The sequence below is a fragment of the Phoxinus phoxinus genome, assembly GCF_949152265.1.
Source record: "Phoxinus phoxinus genome assembly, chromosome: 6".
NCBI classification, from domain to species: Eukaryota; Metazoa; Chordata; class Actinopteri; order Cypriniformes; family Leuciscidae; genus Phoxinus; species Phoxinus phoxinus.
The window spans coordinates 37,849,763-37,876,094 of record NC_136881.1 but is presented as its reverse complement, the minus strand read 5'-3'; the positions used below and the strand labels follow the sequence as shown (position 1 = coordinate 37,876,094).

General features: G+C 39.1%; 1 protein-coding gene across 1 annotated transcript; it reads left to right on the top strand.

The window, feature by feature from the left end:
* Positions 1-655: 655 nt before the first annotated feature.
* On the top strand, positions 656-23,143 carry znf330 (zinc finger protein 330). Its single transcript, XM_079616706.1, has 10 exons — positions 656-998; positions 1,231-1,357; positions 2,595-2,614; positions 2,706-2,776; positions 3,266-3,342; positions 19,892-20,018; positions 20,113-20,217; positions 20,303-20,349; positions 20,429-20,546; positions 22,180-23,143. The coding sequence occupies exons 2-10, from the start codon at positions 1,238-1,240 to the stop codon at positions 22,434-22,436; spliced, it is 942 nt and encodes a 313-aa protein (XP_079472832.1). The 5' UTR covers positions 656-998; positions 1,231-1,237; the 3' UTR covers positions 22,437-23,143.
* The last annotated feature ends 3,189 nt before the right edge of the window (positions 23,144-26,332 follow it).

The following is a 26,332-nucleotide window of genomic DNA, read 5'->3' as shown; positions in this document are numbered from 1 at the left end:
AAAGCGTGTTATATCGTATTAAAATAATAATAATAAAAAAACTGTCCGGAATCAACACAACAAGTCAAGTCTCCTTTATTTACATAGCGCTTTTTACAATAGATTGTTTCAAAGCAGATTTACAGTGATAACAGGAAAATAATGCAACAAAGTGTGTGTCATATCATAGTCCATTTAAGTAAGTTCAGTGATGGTTAATTTCTGTTGTAAAAAAAAGTTATTCATTTTTAGTTTGTCTATTCAGCCGCTCTGGAGAAAACAGTGGTCATCGTCCAGCTCAGTTCAGTTCTCATATAATGGTGTCAATGCATGCAGATAATATTGTTTGAATATTAATGCAACAGAACACAAAGGTAGAACAAAAGATAGAAATAGCTGATCAATCAAATACAGTAGCCTATCTTTGCGTTTTATTAATTAAATAACATATTATATAAAAACAACAGGTGCAATAATATGAAATAATTGAACATTTTATAATATATTATGTTATAAAATAATCAGCTAATAGAAAATAAAGCTCAGTTTTTGCAGATTTAGAAGTTAGATTTTTTTTCCTTAAAATTTAATTAAGATTCTTTACATATAATTTGATAGTCTTATTTTTATTTGATCATCATGTATTTAACAGAGGCAATGTTTCAAACTTTGAAATAACCCAGAAGCGATTCGGCAGAGTATCTGGCAACCGCTCCGTTACGGACAGCGCAGAATAGACTCGTTGCCCTCCTCTGTGATGGAGCGGGACTGCATCTCCTGTAATTCTTCTAAATAAATAGAAAATATGGGGTTTAATATACATATTTTAAAAGGATTTAACTATATTAGATTACAATCTAAAACCACTCGCGCCGCGCAAAAGACACCTGTTAGTAACTGTTTGTGGAACTGATAACAGCGCACACTTAAGTTTCCTGCCGGACGATTTACTGTTACACACGCACCGGGATCAGCTGTGATCATCTGCCTGTTTTCAACGCGATTAAACCTTTATCCCGGTAAGTTTTTCATACGACAGGATGGATGGCATTTACGTTGAACTGTAAATAAAAATGTGAAAGTGACGGTTAAGCTGAGATGTTTGAATGTTAAGATAATTTATTGAGGTGTCAGGTCCCTCATGTAAGTTCAGTGGAAATCAGCAGCGCGGAATCAACAGGTTATCGCAATATGTTTCATCTTGTTTCGAGTTAATGTGTCATATTTGTATTCTGCTTTTTGATACTGGAGGTGAAAGATGCCCAAGAAGAAGACTGGTGCCCGTAAGAAGGCCGAGAGCCGAAAGGAGCGAGAGAAACAGAGTCGGGCCAACAGAGAGGCTGTTGATGTGGCCAAACACCCATGTAATGGAACCATGGTGAGAGTCATCATGAAGCATTGACAGATTACCAAATTAAATTGTTTGAAGAAATATTTGTATGATTTTTTTTCTTCAAAAAAGCTTACAAATAATTCACGTTCTCATTATTTCTCTTTTTTTAAACGTAAAACGTTTACGTTGAAATTTGACTGTGTTTTCCAATGGAGAGTTAGGCTCATATCCATCCATCAATCATCTATCTAATCCCATCTAATCATCTATCTATCCATCCATCTAATCATCCATCCGTCCATCAAATTATCGATCCGTACATCCATCCATACATTTATCTATCAATCTGTCTATCAGTCCATCCATCTGTCTGTCTATCTTGTCAGTCAGTCCATCCATCCATCCATCCATTGATGTACTTGTAATGTACTTCGAGTCCCTCCCCTTCCGGTGGACCACCATGGGACCTTATTTCGGAAAAATATTGTATGGTAGTCAATGGTGAGAGACAACAAATATTTTGATCTCGTTTGAATTGTGCCCTTGTAAATTACACATGATGTTTGTGAATTTAAAAGATACATTTTAAAGTCAAGAAAGTCGCAGTTTGATGTAAAACTGTTGAGGTACTGAGACTGTGAAAATACGTGATTACAGAGACTACAAACCGAAAAGGCGCACATGTGACGTAATACCTTTTCTCTCAATGAATGAAGCTAACTTTACTGAAGCTAACATCTGTCATGTTTTCTATAGTCTTACGTTATAATCATAACGTTACGCCGTGATGCCGGAGTGTGTTGTACCAGACTGCACACACACGAGCAACGGTGACGTATAGTGCGAGACAGGAGATGTAGTTCATTGAGCGATTTTCACATAAAACTAAACGTTCCTCTTCTGTTTTATGACAAACTGCGACTTTCTTGACTTTCATAATTATATTTTAAATTGACAAACATCATATGTGAAATTCAGGTTACAATTCAGACGGAATAAAAAGATAAGTTGTCTCTCGCCATTGACTACCATACATATTTTTTCCGAAATAAGGTCCCATGGGGCGGTACTTAGGCTCTCTATTGAAAGTGATATTTAGCATATAGAGAGCCTAAGTCCCTCCCCTTCAAAACTCGGATGTAACCTACAGGAATATTTAGGCATTTTTGACCAGTGTTGTTGAGGCTGTTTTCAACATGTTTCAATTTTGCTTCAAGTTGCTTTTTCAGTTGGTACATTAATGCACTGACCTAACTTTTTTTTCTCTCATTTGTCTTTTTAGGAGTGTGATAAGTGTCAAAGGTAATGTGACTTATTTGTGATTTACTTTACCTTTCACATGTAAACCTTATAAACTGATAAACCTTACATAATATTCTTTTCTGTTTGCCAGGCGACAAAAGAACCGAGCCTTCTGCTACTTCTGTTCTTCAGTGCAGAAACTTCCCACGTGTGCACAGTGTGGTGAGAGAGACTTCCTCCTTTTGAATCCCAAAACATCCTCTATCCTCATAAGTGACCCTTAATTTTCCTGGCAAACGTTGCTCATTTTCCGCTTGTCCCGTGTTTTCTCAAAAATGGTCAGGTAATGTGGAAAAAGAACAGGAAAATATATATTTTTTCTTTTTCAAAATAAAATGAATGACAAGAACACAATAAAATCTGTAGCCTGCGATCAAAACACGGCTGCTTTTAACACGTGAGGGGCACGGCAACAAAAAAAAGACATAAAAGTATCAACATAAGTAAACGTCAGGGGAAATGAGAAATGCAATGATCATAAAAGAGTTTCCCAAAAAGGAAGGATATCCTACACATGTTTTAACTGTGGCTTTCAGTTTGTTACAGCTTGAGATAAATCACGAATAGTGTGTTACACAAAAAAAGAAGCAGTACATCTATATGAAATACAATTTTGTAAATTTTTCTATTGTATGTTTCTTTTTTTTAAAGGCAAAACGAAATGTATGAAGTCTTCAGACTGTGTCATAAAACATCCTGGCATTCACAGCACTGGAATGGGCATGGTGGTAAGTGTGAACATCGCCTTAAACATCCTCACAGATTTCACATTTTACACCCATTACGTTAGAAATGACAGTTTTTGGACAGGAATCCAAGCAACCGTCACTGAGATGCATGGGAACGCTAACCGATAGCTTTCTCCAGGTGTTATGCATGAAAAGGCCACATTTCTATGTGATTTTAATTGATTTCTGTTACATTTTTGGGGGAATGTTTATTAATTTAGAATGAAGCATAAGACAATCCCTCCAGAAAAACGCGATTATGCGATCGCATAATTCAATGCATAATCAGCCAAAGTCCGCATTTTTTCAAATACGCCGCACTTTCACCGCATAAATTGTCAATTTCCGCGCGCAAAATATGCGGGGCTCGCATGATTTCATAATCCCTGCATTTTGGTTGCAAAAAAGGCACATATATCTTAGCAGAAAGTTGAAAAATGTTGCGTTTACTTGCGCAAAAGACCGCGCAAAGCAGTTTCCCGGTGTGTCACATGACAGATTGCACTTTGTGCATTGGAAGCACTTATTTTAACAGAAGTTTTGTATAGCTACCTCTGTAAAACAGGAAGCGCACTTTTTTTTTTTACAGAAGTTGTAGCATATTCCTTTTGTAAAGTTGTTTGACTCATCAATGTTTTGTAAGTTTGAGCCATGTGTTTATTAAGGTCTGAAATAAAACAAGATGAGAACTTAAATATTCCCAGCACTTTCTGTGATGTAGTATGCTTGCTTATCATAGGAAGTAATAAGAAATGACTCTTTACATTAAGGTAGTAGCCTAATGAGAACAGGGTGTTGGGGGAATCACTTTTTTTATATTTTTCATCAAACCGCAGTTTTTGCAAGTTCCCGCAATTTCATTGCAGAAATATCCCACATATTTCATCGCATTTTTTAAGAAAACGTGCCGCATAATCAATTATTTTTGCCCGCAGCAATCACAAAAAAACTTTGGATTTTTCTGGAAGGACTGATAAGATTTGTGTTTGTCATCACACGTTATGCTCTCTGAGAGTAGTTGGGGCACTGATCGGGGAGTCGGCCATTTTAAGGACCGTCTCAATCGCAAATCCTTTCCCACAGTTCATCGATGCTCATTATGTTTCCTTAAAGGTACACTGTGTAGGAATTTATCCCATCTAGCAGAGAAATTGTAATTTGCATTCAAACGAATAGTGCTCTCTAGCGCCTCGCTTTTTCAAATGCGTGTTGAAACTACGGTAGCCGTTATGTACCAAGAAGCTATGACAACATGTCTTCCAATAGCACTTCATCGAGTTTTCTTTCGGGTAATAAGGTTAATTAAAGCTGCAAGCAGCGATGAAAGGGCCCTCGCACCCGTGCCACCGCCACCCGGTGGCTTTAGAAAGACAGAGCACGGTGGGCAATGTGCATTTAAGTAGGTAAAAATAGGAGGAGTATGTCAAAGTCAGTTACAAAAATGTCCTTGATTATGGGGATAATAGCATGCGTTATAACTCAGATAAGTGTTGCTAGCATGTTTTAGCATGCTTCTAGCATGTTTAGAACTCAATAGCATATTAAATATGTCGCTAGTAATGCATCACAGTGTAAAACGTGTCACTTCCTGTCGACAGTAGGTGGCGCTATTACTTTAACTTAAAATTGTCATGTAGATGTGTTCAGGGCAGGACTCTTATCAAACGTGTGAAGTTTGGGGCAGATTGGACATTGCCTTCTTCAGTAACACCAACTTCCTGTTTCATTGCATTAGCGTGCTTTAGCACTTAGCTAAGAATTGCTAGCATGTTTTAACATGTTTCTAACATGTATATAACTCAATGGCATATTTAATATGTTGCTAGTACTGCATCACAGTGTTAAACATGTCATTTCCTGTTGCCAGTAGGTGGCGCTATTACTATAACTGAAAAGTGTCATGTAGATGTGTTCAGGACAGGACTCTTATCAAACGTGTAAAGTTTGGGAAAGATTGGACATTGCCTTCTTTAGTAACAACAACTTCCTCTTTCATTGCATTAGCATGCTTTAGCACTTAGCTAAGAATTGCTAGCATGTTTTAACAGGTTTCTAACATGTTTATAACTCAATGGCATATTTAATATGTTGCTAGTACAGCATCACAGTGTTAAACATGTCATTTCCTGTTGCCAGTAGGTGGCGCTATTACTATAACTGAATATTCTCATGTAAATGTGTTAAACATGAGAATATTCAACCGTGTGAAGTTTGGGGCAGATTAAACATCCAATGCCTGAGTTACAGCAAATTCCTATTTAATTGCATTAATAGCATGATTTAGCACCTAGCTAATGTTTGCTAGCATGTTTTAGCATGTTTCTAGTATGTTGTTAACATGTTTAACACTTGCTGGCACTTTTTTGTATGTTATTAGGAGTCCAAAACAGTGTTAAACATGTCACTTCCTGTTGCCGGCAGGTGGCGCTATGACTGTAACTGAATTTGAGCATGGTCATGTGTTCAGGACAGAACGCTTAGCAAACATGTGAAGTTTGGGGCAGATTGGACATTCAATGCCTGAGTTACAGCAAATTCCTATTTAATTGCAGTAATAGCATGCTTTAGCACTTAGCTAATGTTTGCTAGCATGTTTTAGCATGTTTCTAGTATGTTGTTAACATGTTAAGCACTTGCTGGCAATTTTTTATATGTTATTAGGAGTCCAAAACAGTGTTAAACATGTCACTTCCTGTTGCCAGCAGGTGGCGCTATGACTGTAACTGAATTTGAGCATGGTCATGTGTTCAGGACAGAACTCTTATCAACCGTGTGAAGTTTGGGGCAGATTGGACATTGTTTGCCTGAGTTACAGAAACTTCCTGTTTCATGGCGAAACATCAAAATTTGTCAGGCCGCCGAGGACACGCCCTTCGACGAAAACTCTAGATCTTCGCAATTTAACGTTGCAAAGGCCTTAAGATTACACTTACCAAATTTGAAGATGATCAGATTAAAACTGTAGGAGGAGTTCGTTAAAGTACGAGGCCTGAAAATGGCAAAAACTGCACAAAAATCAGAGAGGAAGTTCAAAATGGCTGACTTCCTGTTGTGTTTAAGGCTATGCTCCAAGAGACTTTTTTGTAGGTATTGGGTCATTACATGTATGTACCGAATTTCGTACACATACGTGAAACGTAGCGGGAGGCGCACTCCGTTGAACCTTTATAGGTGGCGCTATCGAGCCATTTTATCCCGCCCAATTCTGAAACGCATATCAGATGTCAATTTTCGCCAGTTCTGACGCGTGTGCAAATTTTCGTGAGTTTTCGTGCATGTTTAGGCCCTCAAAAATGCGATTGAATGCGGAAAATAATAATAATAATAATAATAATAATAATAATAATAATAATAATAAACAGAGCAATTCCAATAGTGTCCTCGCACCATCGGTGCTCGGGCCCTAATTATTTCAAACAAACTGCAAATTGACACACAACGAAAAAAACGAATGTTAAAGTATGAATCACAGACTGTAAAAACAACCAAGCAATGAGAAAAAAAACTTTAGACCTTAACATTGACTTGCCTGTCTAGAAGAAAGCAGGCAACTTAGCTCTTTCCACCTGGGAAAAGCTATCCCGTTATTTACCCTCGTTTTTTGAATTCGCCGGTCATGCTTTTTTGGCGACGAGGATTCCTTCTCCTGTGGCTCGGCATAAGTATGATCCTGCATTATGAAGTACCGTGCAGCCTTTCAAATTTGCCGGGGCAGTGTCAAGCGCCTCACTGATCTCCTTGTCCATCTCGGCTGGTTCCAGTCACGTGACGCTGGCTCTGAACGAAAACGCGCTGTGGAAACACGTTGAGGCAGGCTAGTGCTAGTGCTGGGCGGTTTGACCAAAAATGTATATCACGTTTTTTTTTTCAAAATTATGCCGGCTTTCCGGTTTATGCCGTTTTTTTATACATTTTTACTATTTTTTAAAATGCATAATCAGGTGTTCAAAGCATTTTCTACTGGTTGACAGAGGAATTAGTAGTAGTAGTAGTAGCCTTTATTGTCACTTAGTCACAAGTACCAGCGAAATTAGCCATCAACCTGTCCATACAAAACATACATACAATATGACAATGGGGTAGACAAGACAGGAAGACAGGATTGAGGAAAATAATACAGCATGACATGAGGATAGGTGAGGGGAAAAAAAAGGCAACTCCCAGACTATGCTCCTGTGAGGAGTACAGTCTGGGAACAGGAAAAAAACACCTCAGCAACATTAGCACATAATCAGTACGACATGAATCCACAAGACTTGCAACAGGGGAGGGGAGTGGGGGATGGAGGTCACCCAGCACAGGCAAGCAGCCATCCGGTCCTGCAGCCATATTCGGCGCTGGTCACAGACCCGCCCGCCAGGCTGGGGGGTACAAAGCGGCGAGGGATGTGGGGTGGGGGGTGATTGCATATCTGTATATATATGTAAGAGTTTGTGTATGTGTAGGCCTGGAGATTCGCTCCGCCTGGCATCCAAATCTCGGTGCCTCTGTCCGCAGGATGTTATAGCGTTAACACAGCAAGTTGCCATGGAGACAACCTTGATTAGGTCCCAAACAGAGTCAACAATCAGCAGGTGTCTGTGAGAGATGGGGGGAGGAGCAAGAGCGGCTCACTGCAGTGCTCTTCCGGGGGAGTTGTTGTTCCAACAGCGGCCTTGGCCGAGGCCAGTGCTGGTTGAGGGGGGCCGAAAGCAGATAAGATTGGGATTATTTGGTCTTGGGGCGAGTAGCCGCATTCCTTTGCACGACTACTCTCTTAGTCCATTCTGGTCCATCAGCTTTTGCAAAGCCGTGAGCTTCTCCATGATGTTATCCATATTTCGGGTCACCTCCCTGTTGTTATCCATAATGCGGTTAATAGTCCCAGCCTGAGTGCTGACCGCTCTGCCCACTGCTTCAATCATGCCGGGCAGCATTGTGGGGCTTTGGACAGCTGTCACCGTCTTCTTAATTTCTTGATAAACCAGGGCAATGCCTAATCCAGTCAGCAAAAGACCTGTTATCATGGTTCCGAATAGATAGATATCTTCAATGTCCTCCACGGAAAGAGCCGCCAGACACACGACCCGCCACCTCTCCCACGCGTCCATCGTGTAGCCAGCTGCGAACGTTCCGGCAGGGCAGTCAGGTTCCCCCGAACCCAAGCTTCTCGTCGAGAAGATGGTGTCAATTGCGTTGAGAGACCAGTTGATCAAATCCATGATTTTTAGTTTGGAGAGCAGTGCGGAGAGAGTCTCTCAAAGTTAAGACATAAGACTAGACGAGAGGAGCGAAGCAGGGAAGGTCAGGGGGAGGAGAGGGAGAGAAAATGCGACTGCCTTCGTTGAGAGCCAGAGAGAACTGCAGTAATTACTGCAGTAAATTGACTTAGGATGGTCTATTTTACTGTCATTAGTGAATATTGTAGAATAATTCCACACTAGTAATACAGGTTTGCATGGCCCCAGAAAATTATGCTGTTGTTTACAAATAAAAGCCAGTCATGATTCTAATGAAGTGAGGAATTGACAATTGACCGTTCGCAAAAGCCGGTTTTTGTTAGTTATTGTTACTACGCCCGTCAAACAATTGAGAACCAGACACATGGCTGGGTTGAGCTCCATACATTAAGTGATTGGTTTTGGAGTAATGCAGCAGACATATCCTCCAGGGCACGACAGAAAGTATAGACAGAATAGCGCACGGGAACACATGCACTAAACAGTTTTGTAAAATTATATATCAATCATTTTTATTTGATCATATATCATTTTACAAAACTGTTTTGCGCATTTGCTCCCGCGCGCGCTATTTCAGTCACAACACTCAGAGGACGCGCTGAAACCATCAACTCTAGATGCTGTTCTCTTCATTCATAACTCGTAGCCGACTGAGAAGGATATATCTGTGTAAATAGTTGTGCAACTGTGCGAACTTTGTTTTGAAGTTTAATGTTTGAGTTCCAGAGGAATTTGTGACTGTCTTCCTGTTCAACCACATCAAAGTTTCGTAATTAGTAAGTTTTTCTCTTTCTCTTTTTTTTTCTCCTCGTTTGCTGACTGATGAGGGGCCGCAGTGCCGTAGAGAAACGGTGTTTGTACATGTAGCCTATTTTTTATTAATAGTTGCAAGTAGGGGTGTCACGATTCTCCAAATCCTCGATTCGATTACATTTTCGATTCTAAGGTCACAGTTCGATTCGATTCTCGGTTTTTAATTTTTTATTTTTTTTTCAAAGCACAGGTTGCTATGCCATTTTTAGACCAAATTTAAATTTAGACCAAATGTCAAATTTAAAACATTTATTAAGAACACAATGTAACAATGACTTATATCTTCAGTCAATTGGAAACTTAAGCAAAATAGCCTGCGATAGTTTCTCTTTTGTAACCCCTTCTTCACAGAAGATGACATTCAAGTTCACAACAAACAAACAAACCGTTTAACAGATAAATCTATGCGTCGCGCAGAGCCACGTCTTTAAAATTCTAACACTTTGTTCTCTGTGTACAGTACACACACACACACACACATACCGGCGGCGCCATTCGGCGTCTCATAACATAGACATGATCTTAATTCCATAATGTTTATAAACATATTGTAGGTCATAAACTGAGAAAGTGCGCGCGTCTGGTGTGCGATACCTCGAGTTGTCACAGACGCGACGCGGCGCTTCTCGTCCGGTGTGTGCGATGCCTCGAGTTGTCATAGACGCGGCGCTTCTCGTCGGGTGTCTGCGATGCCTAGAGTTTTATAGACGCGGCGCTTCTCGTCGGGTGTGTGCGATGCCTCGAGTTGTCATAGACGCGGCGCTTCTCGTCGGGTGTGTGGACCCCAGAGGAGGTTGACTCGCAGCATTTCAACACGCGTGTTTTTTTCCGCTTGACAAGCCGACCGAACGTGACATGGGGGCGTGGCAGCATCGACGATTCCATTTTTTAATTCGATGATCGAGATTGTGACTTAATTTCGATCGATTTCGATTAAAAATCGAAATCGTGACACCCTTAGTTGCAAGCAATCATAAAATACAGCAAGTTTTAAGCCCGTGCAGACCTCACTGCCATAGGAAGATAGTTTCACTATCTTGCTGAAATCGCAATGTTTGACGGAGGTCCTTCTCCTTAGTTACAGTTGCTGAGCTAGGATTGGACGAGAACCGTTCGAGGGCGGGGTTTTGCGAACGGTCAATTGCAGTCAAAATACTGAACTTTTACTGTGCAAATTTCACACAAAAAATTGTGCAAATTTTATATACACACAAAAAAGAACAAATCTTTTTATAAATAATCTTTATTTAAATTTCATTTTTTCTTTATTTAAATTTCGTTTTTTCTTTGTTCAAATTTCGTTTTTATTTATTTAAATTTCGTTTTTTCTTTATTTAAATTTCGTTTGTCTTTATTTCTCTACCCTTTACTGTGTAAGTAATTTGTTAGTCAGAAAAATATTGATTACCTTAAGTTAAAAGTATTGCTTAATTTAACAGACCTGTGTGTGTGCGTTTTATATTACTGTAGTTTACTAAAAGTTTATTAATTCTGAATGTTGCGTCTCGCGTGTCCATCTATATTGCACCAAATGCGACACTGCACTCCCTTGTGAAGTCGATTGGATGAACGGTTTCTCGAAAGCGTTTTTTTTTTTTTTTTTTTGGAAACCAAATAACCTCCAAACAACAGCTCCGGCTCCTCTTTTTGGCACAAGTTCTTCTGTCATGTTCTACTAGTTCTGCAGCATCCATCTTCCCTGTAACGTAACACCATAGCACTGCTGTGTTTACCCTCACCACGCCTCGCAGTCGTTGCTTAGAAGTGCAATATTGTAAGGGTCCGTCTAAAACAGTGTCGCGTAACGTTCGTTCTGAACGTTGTGTAAAAAAATACATCGGTATAGCGGTATATTAACTTAATATCGTAACGAAAATATACACCGGTTTTCGGTATGAACCTGTATATCGCCCAGCACTACCTAGTGCTTTTTGTCCCTTTCTGCTATTATAGTTTTTCAAAATGGCGGAACGACATGGATGCCTCCGTGGACTTACCCGTCCAATGTAAATAAAGATAAGAAATTCTTCGCTTACGAGGATAAGTCAGATAATTGGCAGAAGTAATTTTACACCAATGAGGACATATTTATGATGAAGACATTGATTTTAGCTAATAACATACTTAAACTACACAGTGTACCTTTAATGGATGTTCTAAAGCACGAAATGTAAATCACGCACACGTAATGACACGCGATTGATGTTTTTAAAAAACAAACCGTTATTTAATTATATTTCATCATAAACATACATCTCTAGACAGGTATTGAACATAATCTGAAAGATGAAGGTTGAGATGAAAGATGAAGGTTGAGAAAAACGTACTCCTGATCTGGTTTTTGTGGATGATCGGCGGCTATGGATCATGTTTGACAATGCAATGCCCAACTGCATGTGGAATCTCAAACACATGCGGTGTCACGAGTGTTGCACGCCCCTACACTCGGGAGATGTTGCTGGAGTTAAATTTCAAGACAACGCAAGAGTCGATAACCGGCCAGTCTAAGGATTTGTTTGAAAATGTTCCACGTGAGCTGGTGAGAACAAAACGAAAGAAAAGAGGAAAAAGAGGAGGAATTCGGAGCCGACTGCGAAGGAGATTTAAACGACCACCGTTGCCGTCAATTGTCTTCAGCAATCTGCGCTTTCTGAATAACAAAATAGACATAAGATCACACTCAAGGTACTGTAACGAATTTCGTGAAGCATCCTTGCTTTGCTTCACGGAAAGTTGGCTGAAGCCTATAATGCCTGACTTGATTTTTGAAATCCCTGATTTCACATTAATTCGAGCTGATAGAGATAAATCTTCAGGTAAAAATATAGGGGGGAGGTATCTGTGTGTATATAAACGAGAAATGGTGTCGAAACTATTCAGTAAAATATAAGATATGTGACCCAAATGTGGAAATTCTCGGCATGACTGTAAGACCTTTCTATCTGCCTAGAGAATTTGGTTGTATCTTGGTGTTCGTGATATATGTACCGCCCAGCGGCAAACCATCTCAGGCAGCGAGCCTGATTGCGGACTATGTTCACGAACTCCAACTCAGCTACTCCGATGCCCCTGTGATCGTACTGGGTGATTTAAACCAGTGCAAATTGGAGACTTTGTTGCCGGGATTCGAACAGTCTGTAAAGACTCAAACAAGAAACAATAATATTCTTGATAAGTGCTTTGTGAATGTCAGGAATGCTTATGTGTCCAAAAGTATGCCACCAATTTTAAATTCTGACCACAATGTTGTGCTTATGATTCCCGTGTATAGGACTAAACTTAAAAAGAGTAAACCAGAAAAGAAAAAGAACAACTGAAAGCCTGTTTTGATTTGACAAACTGGGAAATCTTTGATGAAGGCTCACTAGACGAAAGAACTACAGTGTTAAATGATTATATAAACTTCTGTGTGGAGCTGAATATACCCACTAAAGAGATTAAAGTTTATCCAAATAACAAACCATATGTGACTAAAGATATTAAAGAAATGATAAATGTGAGGAAAATAGCTTTTAAAGATAAAAATAGTCTGGTACTTAAACAAACGGAAAGAGAGTTAAAAATGAAACTAAAAGAAACAAAAGAAGCTCATAGGAAGTGTTTGGAGAAAGCATTTAAAATGAACAACTCTAAAAAGGTTTGGGATATTATGAAAACTATGTCTGGACTGTCATCCTCAAATAAATCCATTGTAACTGATGATGAACTTAGGTTTGGGAACGAACTAAACACCTTTTTTACACGGTTTGAATTAACAGGCAAACAAGACAAGATCAAAGAAACAACACATAGAGTTCTAGTACCATCGGATAGAATTGTTATTGAGGTTGAAGATGTTAGGAAAATGTTTCAATCTCTTAATACAAAAAAGGCTGTGGGTCCTGATGGATGTAGTGCAGGCCTTCTAAAAAAAATTGCTCAGGAACTTGCACCTGTGGCAACCAGTATTTCAAGCTTCAGTTGACACACATGCTGTCCCTGTGATATGGAAAACCGCAGACATAAAACCACTACCGAAGATATCATGTCCAAAAAAATACAAAGACTTTAGACCAATAGCTCTCACTTCTCACTTGAAATGTCTGAAGAGACTGTTACTTAAGTACTTGGTTGCAGCAGTGAAAGATAAATTAGACCCATGGCAGTTTGCCTACAAGAAAGGCTGTAGTACTGAAGATGCAGTTCTTCTACTTTAGTGCATATTATCTCTAAAAATCTAGATAAACCAAGAACAACTGTGAGAACTTTGTTCTTGGACTTCTCTTCTGCATTTAACATCATACAGGTTGACAGACTAGTGTTAAAACTCGTACAGCTGAGGGTGAACCCTTATCTGATTCAGTGGTATACTTCATTTCTCACAGACAGAGTTCAAAGAGTCTGAGTGAATAAAACCGTGTCGTCTGAAATCATCACAAATGTCGGAGTACCGCAAGGTTGCGTTAGTTCTGCCATACTTTTTACATTATATACCGACGACTGTCGAACGGACATGTTAAATCAGTATATTTTGAAGTACTCTGATGATACTGTCCTAATATCTGTGTTGAATGACTTAGATAGTCCTGAGGTCCATCAACACGGTGTAAGTAAATCGATTGAGTGGTGTGAGAATAACGCTCTTATCATTCTTATCATCGTTCTTAAACTAGATCTAATTCATTTACGGCTGAAATGTTGCAGGTACATGTAATTATCTTAATAATCATTGTCCCAGCGTATAGTGTGTTTGGGACGTACCTCACTGTCTTTGCCAGTTTGTGTACACGATTTACTGATTCACGGCCTAGGGAGCTGATTGAGACGCACACACGGTTTCCTTTACAATCCAAACTTTTTACCAGTTATTAGAAGTTAGTGCACAAATGGCTCAAAGTTAGTTCTGAGGGGGGAAAAAAAATCATTTTTTTAATTATTATTTTGTTGTCCTCTAGAGGGAAATTATTTATTAACCCTATTAGTCATTAACCCTACTTCAATTTTACAAATACTTTTTGGGGTCACTGAATATGAGCCGAGGACACAATTTCAGCTCTCTGCCTGCTTGCTTTTTCTTGTTATTTCAGAAGAAAGTATTTTGCCATCGTGTAAACACGCTTGCATCTTTATCAAAACAATGGAGGAATCTGAAGACACATGCATTTGATTTGAGCTCTTTCAAGTAAAACTGAGAACATTCATTCCTGAAGATCAGGACTAGAACTGCACGGTTCTGGATAAATTGAGAGTCTTGATTTTATTCCAAATAGAGATCATAATTCATAACCCTCCGGGGATGAATATGTCGTATGATGACCCATGTATATTTGGATTGCATATGTTAACCGATGACCTTCGGTGTCCTCCGGGGGATAATATGATCTTTGATCCGTTTTGAAGATTTAGATGGCATATTTGTGTTCCCCAGAGTCGCTTTTGAACTCTGATATCAGGTTGGGTCTGTACATACACATGCCGGCATCAAACCCTCCAGCTCAGTGACCTTTTAAGGTCTCGCCCTTATCTTTATGAGCATGTGAGAAAAAGATGTTTCTAAAGATAAATTTAAGGACACATTTTAACAGGCCATAATCATAAGGGTGAATCACTATAGTATACACGCACACTTCAAACGGTGAGTGAATAGACAATCTGTTCTTTTAAATGATTATAAGTGAAATGATTATATATAATTATACTACAGGCTGTTGAATGCTTGATTCTGATTGGTTGACGAACGTTGTAAGGTGTGCAATTATTTTCAGGGAACCGCACGGCTTAAGTAGTTCCAGGCAAGTCTTGACCCCATTACAGGTCATATCACTTTGCCAAATGATTTTCAGTTGTTTCAAAGGTCTTTACAGCCGACAGATCCAAAACCCACTGACCGTGCAAATGCATATATATTAAACAATAGGATAAAAACGACATTATTTCCATGTTTTTTTTTGCCACAAAATTACGTGTTACTATGTATTATGCATTTTTATCTGTCTAAATCTTCAAAACTGATCAAAGGTCATAGGTTAACGCAGTGTTTCCCAACCTTTTTTCAGTCAAGGCACCCTTTGAAAATTGTAAAAAATGGGTGGCACCCTGACACTACACTAGTGTTGTCATGATACTACTTCTACTATACCTTGAACTACCGCACTGTCATATAGATATTTTTAATATTATCACTTTTTTTTCCATCCATTTAAAGTCTAGGAAATCATTAATTTCTTCTTAAGAGATCACTTTACATGATGACATATTTAATTAAGGCTTTTATTCATATATAAACATTGCTCAATTACCATTGCAAATCTCACCTAAATGTGAGATTTGTTTTTATTTTGGGATAATTTTGTTATAATTGCACAAGATAGTTGGTTTTAATATATTTTATTATGTAGTAATTTAATAGTTGATCTCCAAATGAATGTAGAAACAATATAAAGACAGCATATTTTAAATACTTGTTTAATGGCATCTTTATGAATGAAGGCTAGAATCACCGATACCAATAGAGCTTCAATTGTTTATTTATTTTAACATTAATTATCACCATTCAACACTACAGTATAATTGAAAGCTATCAATTTTTACATTTATTAGGCTCCAAAAAATATAACAACATTTAATTTAAGTGAACTTAAAACAATCTTCACATAAGCCCATAATAAATGTCATATTGACCTCTGCCCACCATGTCTACAGGTAGGAAATACACAGAAATTGAATAAAGTTATCAAACACTTTACAGTTTTCACTGTATAAATTAAATATAGATGAATCCTTATTAAAGCTATAAGCATTCTTTAGTCAAGAGCAGCGAGTACGTTTCTCTGTTCCCTGTTCTGTGATTCTGCTGTCACTGCACGTGTGGATCTCACACACGGCCCATTTTCTCACAACTCTTAACTTATGACTTTACTTAACTCATTTAAGACTCATAACTCATCTTAAATTAGGAAACTCAACAAAACGGACATTTTGGCATAACTGTTCTTTTTTCAAGCGCGAACGAGAAGTCGATTCTAGGGCGCGTCGTTCTGTGTATGTGTGACGTGTTATTATAAATATCATTATTTAATACGCGGCAAGGCGGACGTTGTGACCATGTTTTCGTGTGTATTTATTTAACCGTAAGCGCAACAACCCATTTAAAAGAGGCAGCTTTATGTGGACGCACTGGGAATGAAATCATGTGCAACCCCTGCAATTCAACGCCGAAAACGTATTATTTGCATTTCTGTTATACATTTGTGTGCATTATTTGTAGTTATTGGAGACTTCCGACGATCCGAGATTGATGGTTGATTTTATTTATGACACATTTGAGCAATTTTAAAATGTTTTAAGGAATTTTTACACGGCACCCCGGTTGGGAAACGCTATTCATCCCCGGAGGAAATGGTCGACGCTCACCAATTTTCTGCCCTGAGCAAAATTTTACATGGTGCCCCTTGCATAACAGCCCCTTTCACCCCATCGTTTTGTTCATGATATTTTATTTATATACGCACACAGAACCAGAAGTGACTCTGCAGAAGTGCTTGTTTTCCAGTTGATGGCAGCAATCTTCCAGTAAACTACATTTATGCATTTGGCAGATGCTTTTATCCAAAGCGACTTACATGGCACTATAACACGTTTCATGTTTTCATCATGAATGAAACTGAGAAAAGTAGATCTTCTTTAATGTAAATTTTACATAATGTTGCTATTTTTAAATAAACCCATATAATTTCGGCAAATAATTAAAAACTCCATATATCCCCCCAAAACTGCTCAACTGTATTGTAAAAACATTAATATTAAAGTGATGGTATATGCGTCTAAAAAAACCCTGACAGAATCACACTGTCCTGTGGCCTCTGCAGAACTCAGAACAGCTGTTAGCATAAAGTTTGAGGTAATATAACTGCCATTATTTAGCATTATAGAATCTTACTACTTTGCAATTAGATAAACTGCATTCATTACGATCACTTTACCTCTGTCTTAACCCCTTTTTTCTAGCGATGCACCGAAATTAAAATTCTGGACCAAAACCGATACCGAAAATTTAGGATGCACTTGGCCGAAAACCGAAACTGAAGCCGAAAATGGCTTCTTTTAAAAACTTTAATATATATTTAAATTGCTTAATTTTGAATGGATCTGAAATGAAAAATCACAAACCAATAGAATAATCATTAAACTTGTATTAACACTAGGGATGACAATTTTCACAAATTGCACTTAGTTTGCTAGCGCGTTATTTAACTCAAAGAAACGCATCCTATATGAGATTAATCAGATATATTCAAAATAAACATAATATTACAAATTATTTCTGCACAAAATGACGTGAATGCACAAGTGAACTTGAACTACGTTATGTGCCATTCACTCAGAATGATCATGTTGTGGACGCGCTCTTCCTGGAGCAACGCGACACAGCAACTAAACTCAAATAATGCACAATGTTTTATTACAATATAGTTCTCTTTATAATGTTATGTAATATGACAGTCCTGCCAATAGTCATTATTAGTCGTGCAGTGCCGTTTGAGCCGCACACGCTGAAGCTGATCACGCGCACTACAGCGTTCATTCAAGGGATGCATCCAATATAAGATAAATCAGATATAGACAGTGTTGTATAAAGTACTAGAAAGCAATACTTGAGTAAAAGTACAAGTATGGTACTAGAAAAAGACTTTGGTAGAAGTAAAAGTTACCTTTTAGAATATTACTTAAGTAAAAGTCTTAAAGTATCTGATTTATACTGTACTTAAGTATGAAAAGTAATTTTCTGATATTTAATGTACTTAAAGGTAGGGTAGGTCAGAATTGTCTAAAAAAAACTTTTATTCAAATTTGTTTAAACTGTCTTTATATACCAATGCATAATTAAAATGTAAGTACTCTGATAAAAAGAGTATAAAAATCGAGTGACTCTAGACCGTTTAATCTTCATTAAACACAGCTCATTAATTCCATTCACTCCCACCTAAAAACGGGTGCGCGACTGCGTGCACGCCGGCAGAGCCAATAATAACGGCGGTAGTCATGGCGACGGAGAGTGACAGTCGCGCAAGCCAATCCTGTGATTCGTCCCGAATGGAAATAATGAGCTGTGTTTAATGAAGATTAAACGGTCTAGAGTCACTCGATTTTTATACTCTTTTTATCAGAGTACTTACATTTTAATTATGCATTGATATATATAGAAAGTTTAATCAAATTTGGTAAAAAGTTTTTATATAAATCCTACCTACCCTACCTTTAAGTATTTTAAGTAAAAGTAAAAAGTTTTTTTTTTTTTTTAAGCAAGCGGTTAACTTTGCTCTACCTGCTCTCCTTTCTCATCTCCATCTCTCGTTCTTCTTCCCTCAGTCTCTTTATCTTTACCTGTAAATCTCCCCTTACCGAAGATGAGCTTTGCAAACTGATTATTTATGTCGGTCGTTTAAAACTTCTATCGTAAATCAGCGGTTTAGTTTAGCCACTTGCATCTCATCTCGTGAAGCGTCGCGTTTGGGATTCGCGCGCGGCCGCGGCTCGCGCTTCCACGGGTTCAGTTGTGCATCCTCCTCCATGGCAACAAACAAGCTTTACGCTGAAATAGAGCGTGCGTCATGCAATCTAGGAGCAGTGATTCGCCAAACCTCAAACCCACATTTCTTTTGATTTTATTTTGTAGTAACGAGTAACGAAGATGCTTAGTGGAAATGTAGCGGAGTAAAAGTATACATTTTATCTAGGAAATGTAGTGAAGTAAAAGTTGACATAAATTTAAATAGCGAAGTAAAGTACAGATACGTGAAATTTCTACTTAAGTACAGTAACGAAGTATTTGTACTCCGTTACATTACAACACTGGATATAGATAGGCGGATATCCCGGATGGGAGGGACGCGGTTGACATTCATTTTCGGCTGGCTTTTTTATTTCGGCCCGAAACCGATAATGCCATTTTCGGCGACCGAATTTCGGTGCACCCCTACTTTTTTCCTCTTCTCCTCTTTTTGCCACTGTATCAATAGCAGACTATAATGCTAATTTATAATGTGTCATGTAAATTCGGCCATCCATCATAATCAGGACTTACTAAGTTTTTGTTGAGTTTTTGGGTTTTTTATTTGGAAATATTTCAAATTAATAGTATTAAAATAGTATATTTAAAAAATAAAACCCTGGTTCACACATTTTGGCGGCCCTAGCATTTGCCCCCGCGGGCCGGCCCTGCCGGAAGATAGTCAAGGTCAAAGGTGACTCTGTCGTTGGTGGGGAAGGGGAACATTGTGGGTGGTCAAGGGCGTGGCAAGGTCAAAGGTCACAGTCAATCATTTACTATATTTTGATCGCTTCTGTTGACATCAGTGTTTGTCTCCACTTTTAACTTTTATCCAGTAATTCTGTGATATCTTGAATCATTGTAAGCTGTTTGATACCTAAACATGACGACTGCTCTCTCTGGCAGAGCGAACACAGATGCAGCTCTTATCTGTGTTTTCAGTGACCACAGACGTGTCTTTGATTGTGAGTGTGTGTGTTTCCATCAGGGAGCCATCTGTGATTTCTGCGAGGCCTGGGTGTGCCATGGTAAGAAGTGCCTGAGCACCCACGCCTGCTCCTGTCCCCTGTGTGACGCAGACTGCATCGAATGCGACCGCAGCGTTTGGGAACACGGTAAAGAGCGAGCGCTCATGTCCAGTACGGTACTGTAAAGCACTTTAATGTTGGAGAAACCAAATCAAACCCCGTTTGCTTGTGTGACGTACAGGTGGCCGCATTTTCCGCTGCTCTTTTTGCGACAACTTCCTGTGCGAGGATGACCAGTTTGAACACCAGGCGAGCTGCCAGGTCTTGGAAGCAGAGACTTATAAATGTGCGTCACGTTTCCACTGGTTTTGATGAGTATTTGAATTCTTCAAACTTTTTGTAACCTTTCTTGGTATTTGCCCCAATTTCAGGTTTATCCTGTAATCGTCTTGGACAGCACTCTTGTCTCCGATGCAAGGTTATTATTTTCATTTGTCCCATTTGCTTCTATGTATATTTTGTTTGGACAAACTACAACTGAAATCCTGTCGTTCTAGGCTTGTTTCTGTGACGATCACGCTCGCAGCAAAGTGTTCAAGCAGGAGAAAGGCAAGGCTCCTCCGTGCCCAAAGTGTGGACATGAAACTCAGGAGACCAAAGATCTCAGCATGTCCAGTGAGTGCCGTCTAACATCTACCGTTATAGTCGGTTTTCTTTTAACTGTATTTTGAGACATGTTATTTAGTATAGTGTAGGGTTACATACTCATCCTTCCCTCGGGTCATTTTGAACCAAAACTTTTTTTTTTTTAAATTGAGTGTTCGTCAGAGGGGTCCAAGACCCTAGGTCGCACTTGAACCACGAATACACCAACAAAAAATGTAATGGATTCAACGAGTTTTATGGTTTAAATGAAAAAAAGTAACAAATTCTTCCCACGTGGGTCAATTTGACCCCCTTATGAATTAATGGAATGCTTCAGTACACATAGAAAAACCTAAACTTTACCAAAAAATTATTTTATGGCATTTTCCACTGCATGGTACGGTACGGCACGGCACGCTTTGGCGCTTTTCCACTGCATGGTACGGCTCGGTTCGGTACGGCTCACTTATGGCGCATTTCCACTGAATGGTACGGCACGGCTCGCTTCGGCTCGCTTTAAATGGTACCACCTCTGTTGAGGTTCCAAGCGTACCGTACCGATACTATAATGTGATGTGAAAACACTGCAGATCACTGATTGGTCAGACAGAATCGTCACTTCAGCATCATTGTATTTGCGACACGAGACACTAAACCCGCTAGATTTAAATAGCCAGACAACAGCCAACGCGGTAGCACCTGTTTTTAGAGTATTTACTTGACAAAAAAAATCAAACAAGAAATGGCTGAATCGTGGTCAGTGGACGAGGTGCAGACGTTCCTCTCGTTGGTTGCCGAGGAGCGGAAGTAGCACAGCTCTTAGCTGCACACGGCTACCACCGGACCTACAACTATTAACGATCAGTCCCACCCACTTTGAAGCGGTACTAACTGCAGTGGAAAAGCAACCGAGCTAAAGCGAACCAAACCCAGCCGTACCGAGTCGAGTCGTACCACGCAGTGGAAAAGCGAAGCGAGCCGAACCGTTCCGAGCAGAGTCGAACCGTACCGAGCCGAGCCGTACCATGCAGTGGAAAAGCGCCATTATAATGTCTACATGTGTACATCTGAATGCATACTGAATAGGGTCTGACTTTAGGACCCAGCGGAACAGCTCATTTGCTCCAAATAGAGGGCATTTAGTGGCTAGAGTCGTGAAATATCATGTTATATCATTATTTTTCCACAAGAGAAAGACACCCAATTTAAGATATTTTGAGTGAATTAAAAGGGTTATGCATGAAATTGTGTGTTATTTTGAATTTAAGTTAAAAGAATGTGAGGAATGTGCTTAAATTACTTTTTATTTATTGATTAAATCTAGTAATTTAAAGGTAAATAAAAAAAAAATCTCCAAAAAATTGCATTAAAAATTGAAAAAATATCATCAAATGAAATAAAATAAGCTTTCTGAACAACAAATAAATAAATGTAAGTATAATTTTAGGGCTTCGGGTCATTTTGACCCGCGAGGGAATGATGTGTTGCAAAGTGCGAGGGAAGGATGAAGGTTAATCAAATTATTAAAATGATATAATCTAGTTCTCAATCTATTTTTTTTTTATATGAAAAATATTACTCTCATACAGCGCTTCGTGGTAGTTTGGAGTGGGAGTTAAGCCTCTGGTATTAACTGGATGGTTTTGATTGATTGTTCTTGCAGCCCGAACCCATAAATTTGGGCGGCAGACCGGCGCGGATGAAGACGATTATGGTGCGTCCGGATACAGCTCCTACTGGAAAAACCTGGAATCCGGAGGGGGATACCGAGACGAGGAGGATAATGAAGACGACGATGACTATGATGATGATGATGACGATGAAGAGGAGGAAGATGATGACGATGAAGAGGAAGACAATCCTGAGGTTGAGGATTCAATCTCAAACCTGAGCTTGGCAGCGAGTGGAAAGACCCAATAAAAAGCTGTAGATGAGAGTCAGAAGTTCAGATATAGACAGAGCCGTGGAGTCATCAAAGAAGAAAACACACGAGCTTTGCGGTCACAAGCGTCAGATATTTGGCCTTTTACTAATTATGTTTTTTTGCCTAATGAAATGGAGACTGCATTGATGTGTGTGCATAATTGTAGTGCAATTTCTGACATTTTTGAATTGCAAATATATATCTGAAGAAATGTTTTTAAAAGTCATTTGTTTTGTGTATTTATTTCAAAGAGATTTTTATGCCTTTTAAATATAACAATATTGCAGACCAGACTAAACTTCTCAGCTCTTCGGACACCTACCTACACTAGATTTGTTATTTCAAAGGAAATTGTATCTCAAGGATGTGCGGGAAGGGTTAGTGAAAGTGACTTGCTGAAAATGTGAAAACATTTGCTTTATTCAAATATTTATGCATTTCACACTTGAGTGGTTTACTTTGTAATGCATTAATAGTAGGCCTAGGCTACTCATTGCTTTGGATTTAATGCATTCACGCCAATAGGTGCCAGTATTAACCCTTGTGCATTGTTCAAATTTCCATCCTTTCGTTATGTTCGTGGCTGAAAACAGCCACTACTTTAAACTGCTGTAAAAATTGATCAGATAAACATTTTTTTGCCATTTTTTTTGCATAAATCTATTAATCAACATCAGTCCTGTTCAAAACTACTAAATGTTTTTAAAAAAATCAAGATTTTAACTCTTTAATTGCCAAATTCATAAATTATGTCACTGATTTGGGAGGGGAAAAAACACAAAATTACTTATTTTCAATATAAAATATGATTGTGGACTGGATTTTTTTTTACCTTTTATCACAGTCTTGGACATGTCAAAGATTAGAAACAACATTGGTTTTGATGCATTGTTAGTTTTTGTGCAGCATCAGATTTTAACTTTTTCTCCCTCATTTACGGTTCGTGGCTGTTTTTGCCCCATTGACTTCCATTATAACCACATTTTTTGATTGCAAAGCCATGACACCATAAAATCATGCATTTTTGATTGTTGGTGGTTTTCCCTGTTGGGAAGAGGTAAAATTTGTAATTTTTACTGTTGATAACCAGGTGGCACCATTAACCCTTTATATAGGCCTGTGCAAAAAAAAGCTTAGTTTCTGGCTTTTACATGGAGTCATATGGAGTATAATAGCATAATAAAGTGTGTGTGTGTGTGTGTGTGTGTGTGTGTGTGTGTGTGTGTGTGTGTGTGTGTGTGTGAGAGAGAGAGAACTTACCTTGATGCGTCTGAGAAAATCAAAATATGCACCTCAGCTCTCAGAACTACATGGAGTAAACAAAAACAAAGTAAGTGTATTTATGCATCTGCCTTTTGATGGTGAGAAATGCAGACTAAACAAAAACTAAGCAAGTGGATTTGAACACTTGCATGCAAGCCTGCTGGTCATTTGATGGTGAGAAGAGCAGCAAGCAACATGAGAAAGGGCTTGACTTGCAGTGAAGTTCTAGAGATGATCATGCAGCCGGACCCGTCCAGCGAGCTGCAGGATGTATTGTCTTCTCCCTCTGACACCACAGACTCAGGAGAGGCAGATCCTGATTTGGATGTGGCACCCTCATCATCCTCTCTAGCTTCCACTGAAGGCGAGGAGGATTCGGAGGATCCTGGGTCTGGGTGGATTGGGAGAAACGGCGAAGTGTGGTTTTCCACCAACGCGGAGACAACTCCCTTTCTTCAGCCTGCCAGAGGCATGACTTCATGGCCGACGCGCTATGCCATCGCAAGGGTCCATAACATCGATTCTGTGTTCAATCTGTTTTTTACGGGCGCCGCACAATGAGAAACTGGACCGGGGTGGACTCCACAGATCTCCGTGCATACATGGGGCTACTGATTTTGGCCGGCGTCTACAGGTCCAGAGGGGAGTCCACACGTTGCCTGTGGGATGATCACAGTGGTCGTGCGATTTTTAGAGCCACCATGTCCCTCTCAAGATTCAAGAAATCAGCAGAGCTCTGCGTTTTGGAGGTTGGTCATGCTGACAATGAGGTCAATCATCTCGTCGGCCCTGGAGTCACGCCTCTGGCAGGCTGAAGAAAGGGAGTTGTCTCCGCGTTGGTGGAAAACCACACTTCGCCGTTTCTCCCAATCCACCCAGACCCAGGATCCTCCGAATCCTCCTCGCCTTCAGTGGAAGCTAGAGAGGATGATGAGGGTGCCACATCCAAATCAGGATCTGCCTCTCCTGAGTCTGTGGTGTCAGAGGGAGAAGACAATACATCCTGCAGCTCGCTGGACGGGTCAGGCTGCATGATCATCTCTAGAACTTTACTGCAAGTCAAGCCCTTTCTCATGTTGCCTGCTCTTCTCACCATCAAATGACCAGCAGGCTTGCATGCAAGTGTTCAAATCCACTTGCTTAGTTTTTGTTTAGTCTGCATTTCTCATTATCAAAAGGCAGATGCATAAATACACTTACTTTGTTTTTGTTTACTCCATGTAGTTCTGAGAGCTGAGGTGCATATTTTGATTTTCTCAGACGCATCAAGGTGAGTTCTCTCTCTCTCACACACACACACACACACACACACACACACACACACACACACACACACACACACACACACACACACACACACACACACACACACACACACACACACACACACACACACACACACACACACACACACACACACACACACACACACACACTTTATTATGCTATTATACTCCATATGACTCCATGTAAAAGCCAGAAACTAAGCTTTTTTTTGCACAGGCCTATATAAAGGGTTAATGGTGCCACCTGGTTATCAACAGTAAAAATTTAAATTTTTACCTCTTCCCAACAGGGAAAACCACCAACAATCAAAAATGCATGATTTTATGGTGTCATGGCTTTGCAATCAAAAAATGTGGTTATAATGGAAGTCAATGGGGCAAAAACAGCCACGAACAGTAAATGAGGGAGAAAAAGTTAAAATCTGATGCTGCACAAAAACTAACAATGCATCAAAACCAATGTTGTTTCTAATCTTTGACATGTCCAAGACTGTGATAAAAGGTAAAAAAAAATCCAGTCCACAATCACATTTTATATTGAAAATAAGTAATTTTGTGTTTTTTCCCCTCCCAAATCAGTGTCATAATTTATGAATTTGGCAATTAAAGAGTTAAAATCTTGATTTTTTTAAAAACATTTAGTAGTTTTGAACAGGACTGATGTTGATTAATAGATTTATGCAAAAAAAATGGCAAAAAAATATTTATCTGATCAATTTTTACAGCAGTTTAAAGTAGTGGCTGTTTTCAGCCACGAACATAACGAAAGGGTAGTGAATTTGCCCAGAGTGTACTGTTAAGTTTTTGAAAATTTTCAAAGCATTTTCCTAAAATATGTGTAAAAATAAGCTTTGTCACCAAAAATCATTCCATTTGCTGAAACACGGAAAAAGTTATGGCCAAAATAAGACTCAAAAATACCCCATAGTGGCTGAAAACAGCCCCAACAGCACATAAGGGTTAAGTTAGTTTATTAACTGCTGCCGTTTCATACCAAAGCTGCGTTTCTTAGTTTTTTTTAGCCTCCATCTCATAAACCCACAAACAACCATATAATTCATTCACACTATTCATTTCAGTCTCTGTGCATTTTGCTGGTTTGTGCGGTCAGCTGGCTGCTTGTTTGAACACTTTTCAATTACCTCTATGGTGTTTATTGTTTGTTATAGGCCTATTGTTTGCCAACTTTAAGATATTCTAAAGCGCTTGCAGCATTGACAATGCGCTAAATAAACTTATTTCTTTTTTTTTTTTGCTTTAAACAGCAAAACAATACAACATCAATTTTAGAGCCAGGGGAACTAAATTGTATTGTTATTAGTAGGCTACTAGTAGTAAATTGC

Bases quoted from the DNA above. Each gene is read 5' to 3' on its own strand.
- znf330 (XM_079616706.1), top strand. From the start codon at position 1,238: ATGCCCAAGAAGAAGACTGGTGCCCGTAAGAAGGCCGAGAGCCGAAAG. The intron at 2,777-3,265 runs GTGAGAGAGACT...TTTTTTTTAAAG, and splicing joins TCCCACGTGTGCACAGTGTG to GCAAAACGAAATGTATGAAG. The intron at 20,350-20,428 runs GTTATTATTTTC...CTGTCGTTCTAG, and splicing joins ACTCTTGTCTCCGATGCAAG to GCTTGTTTCTGTGACGATCA.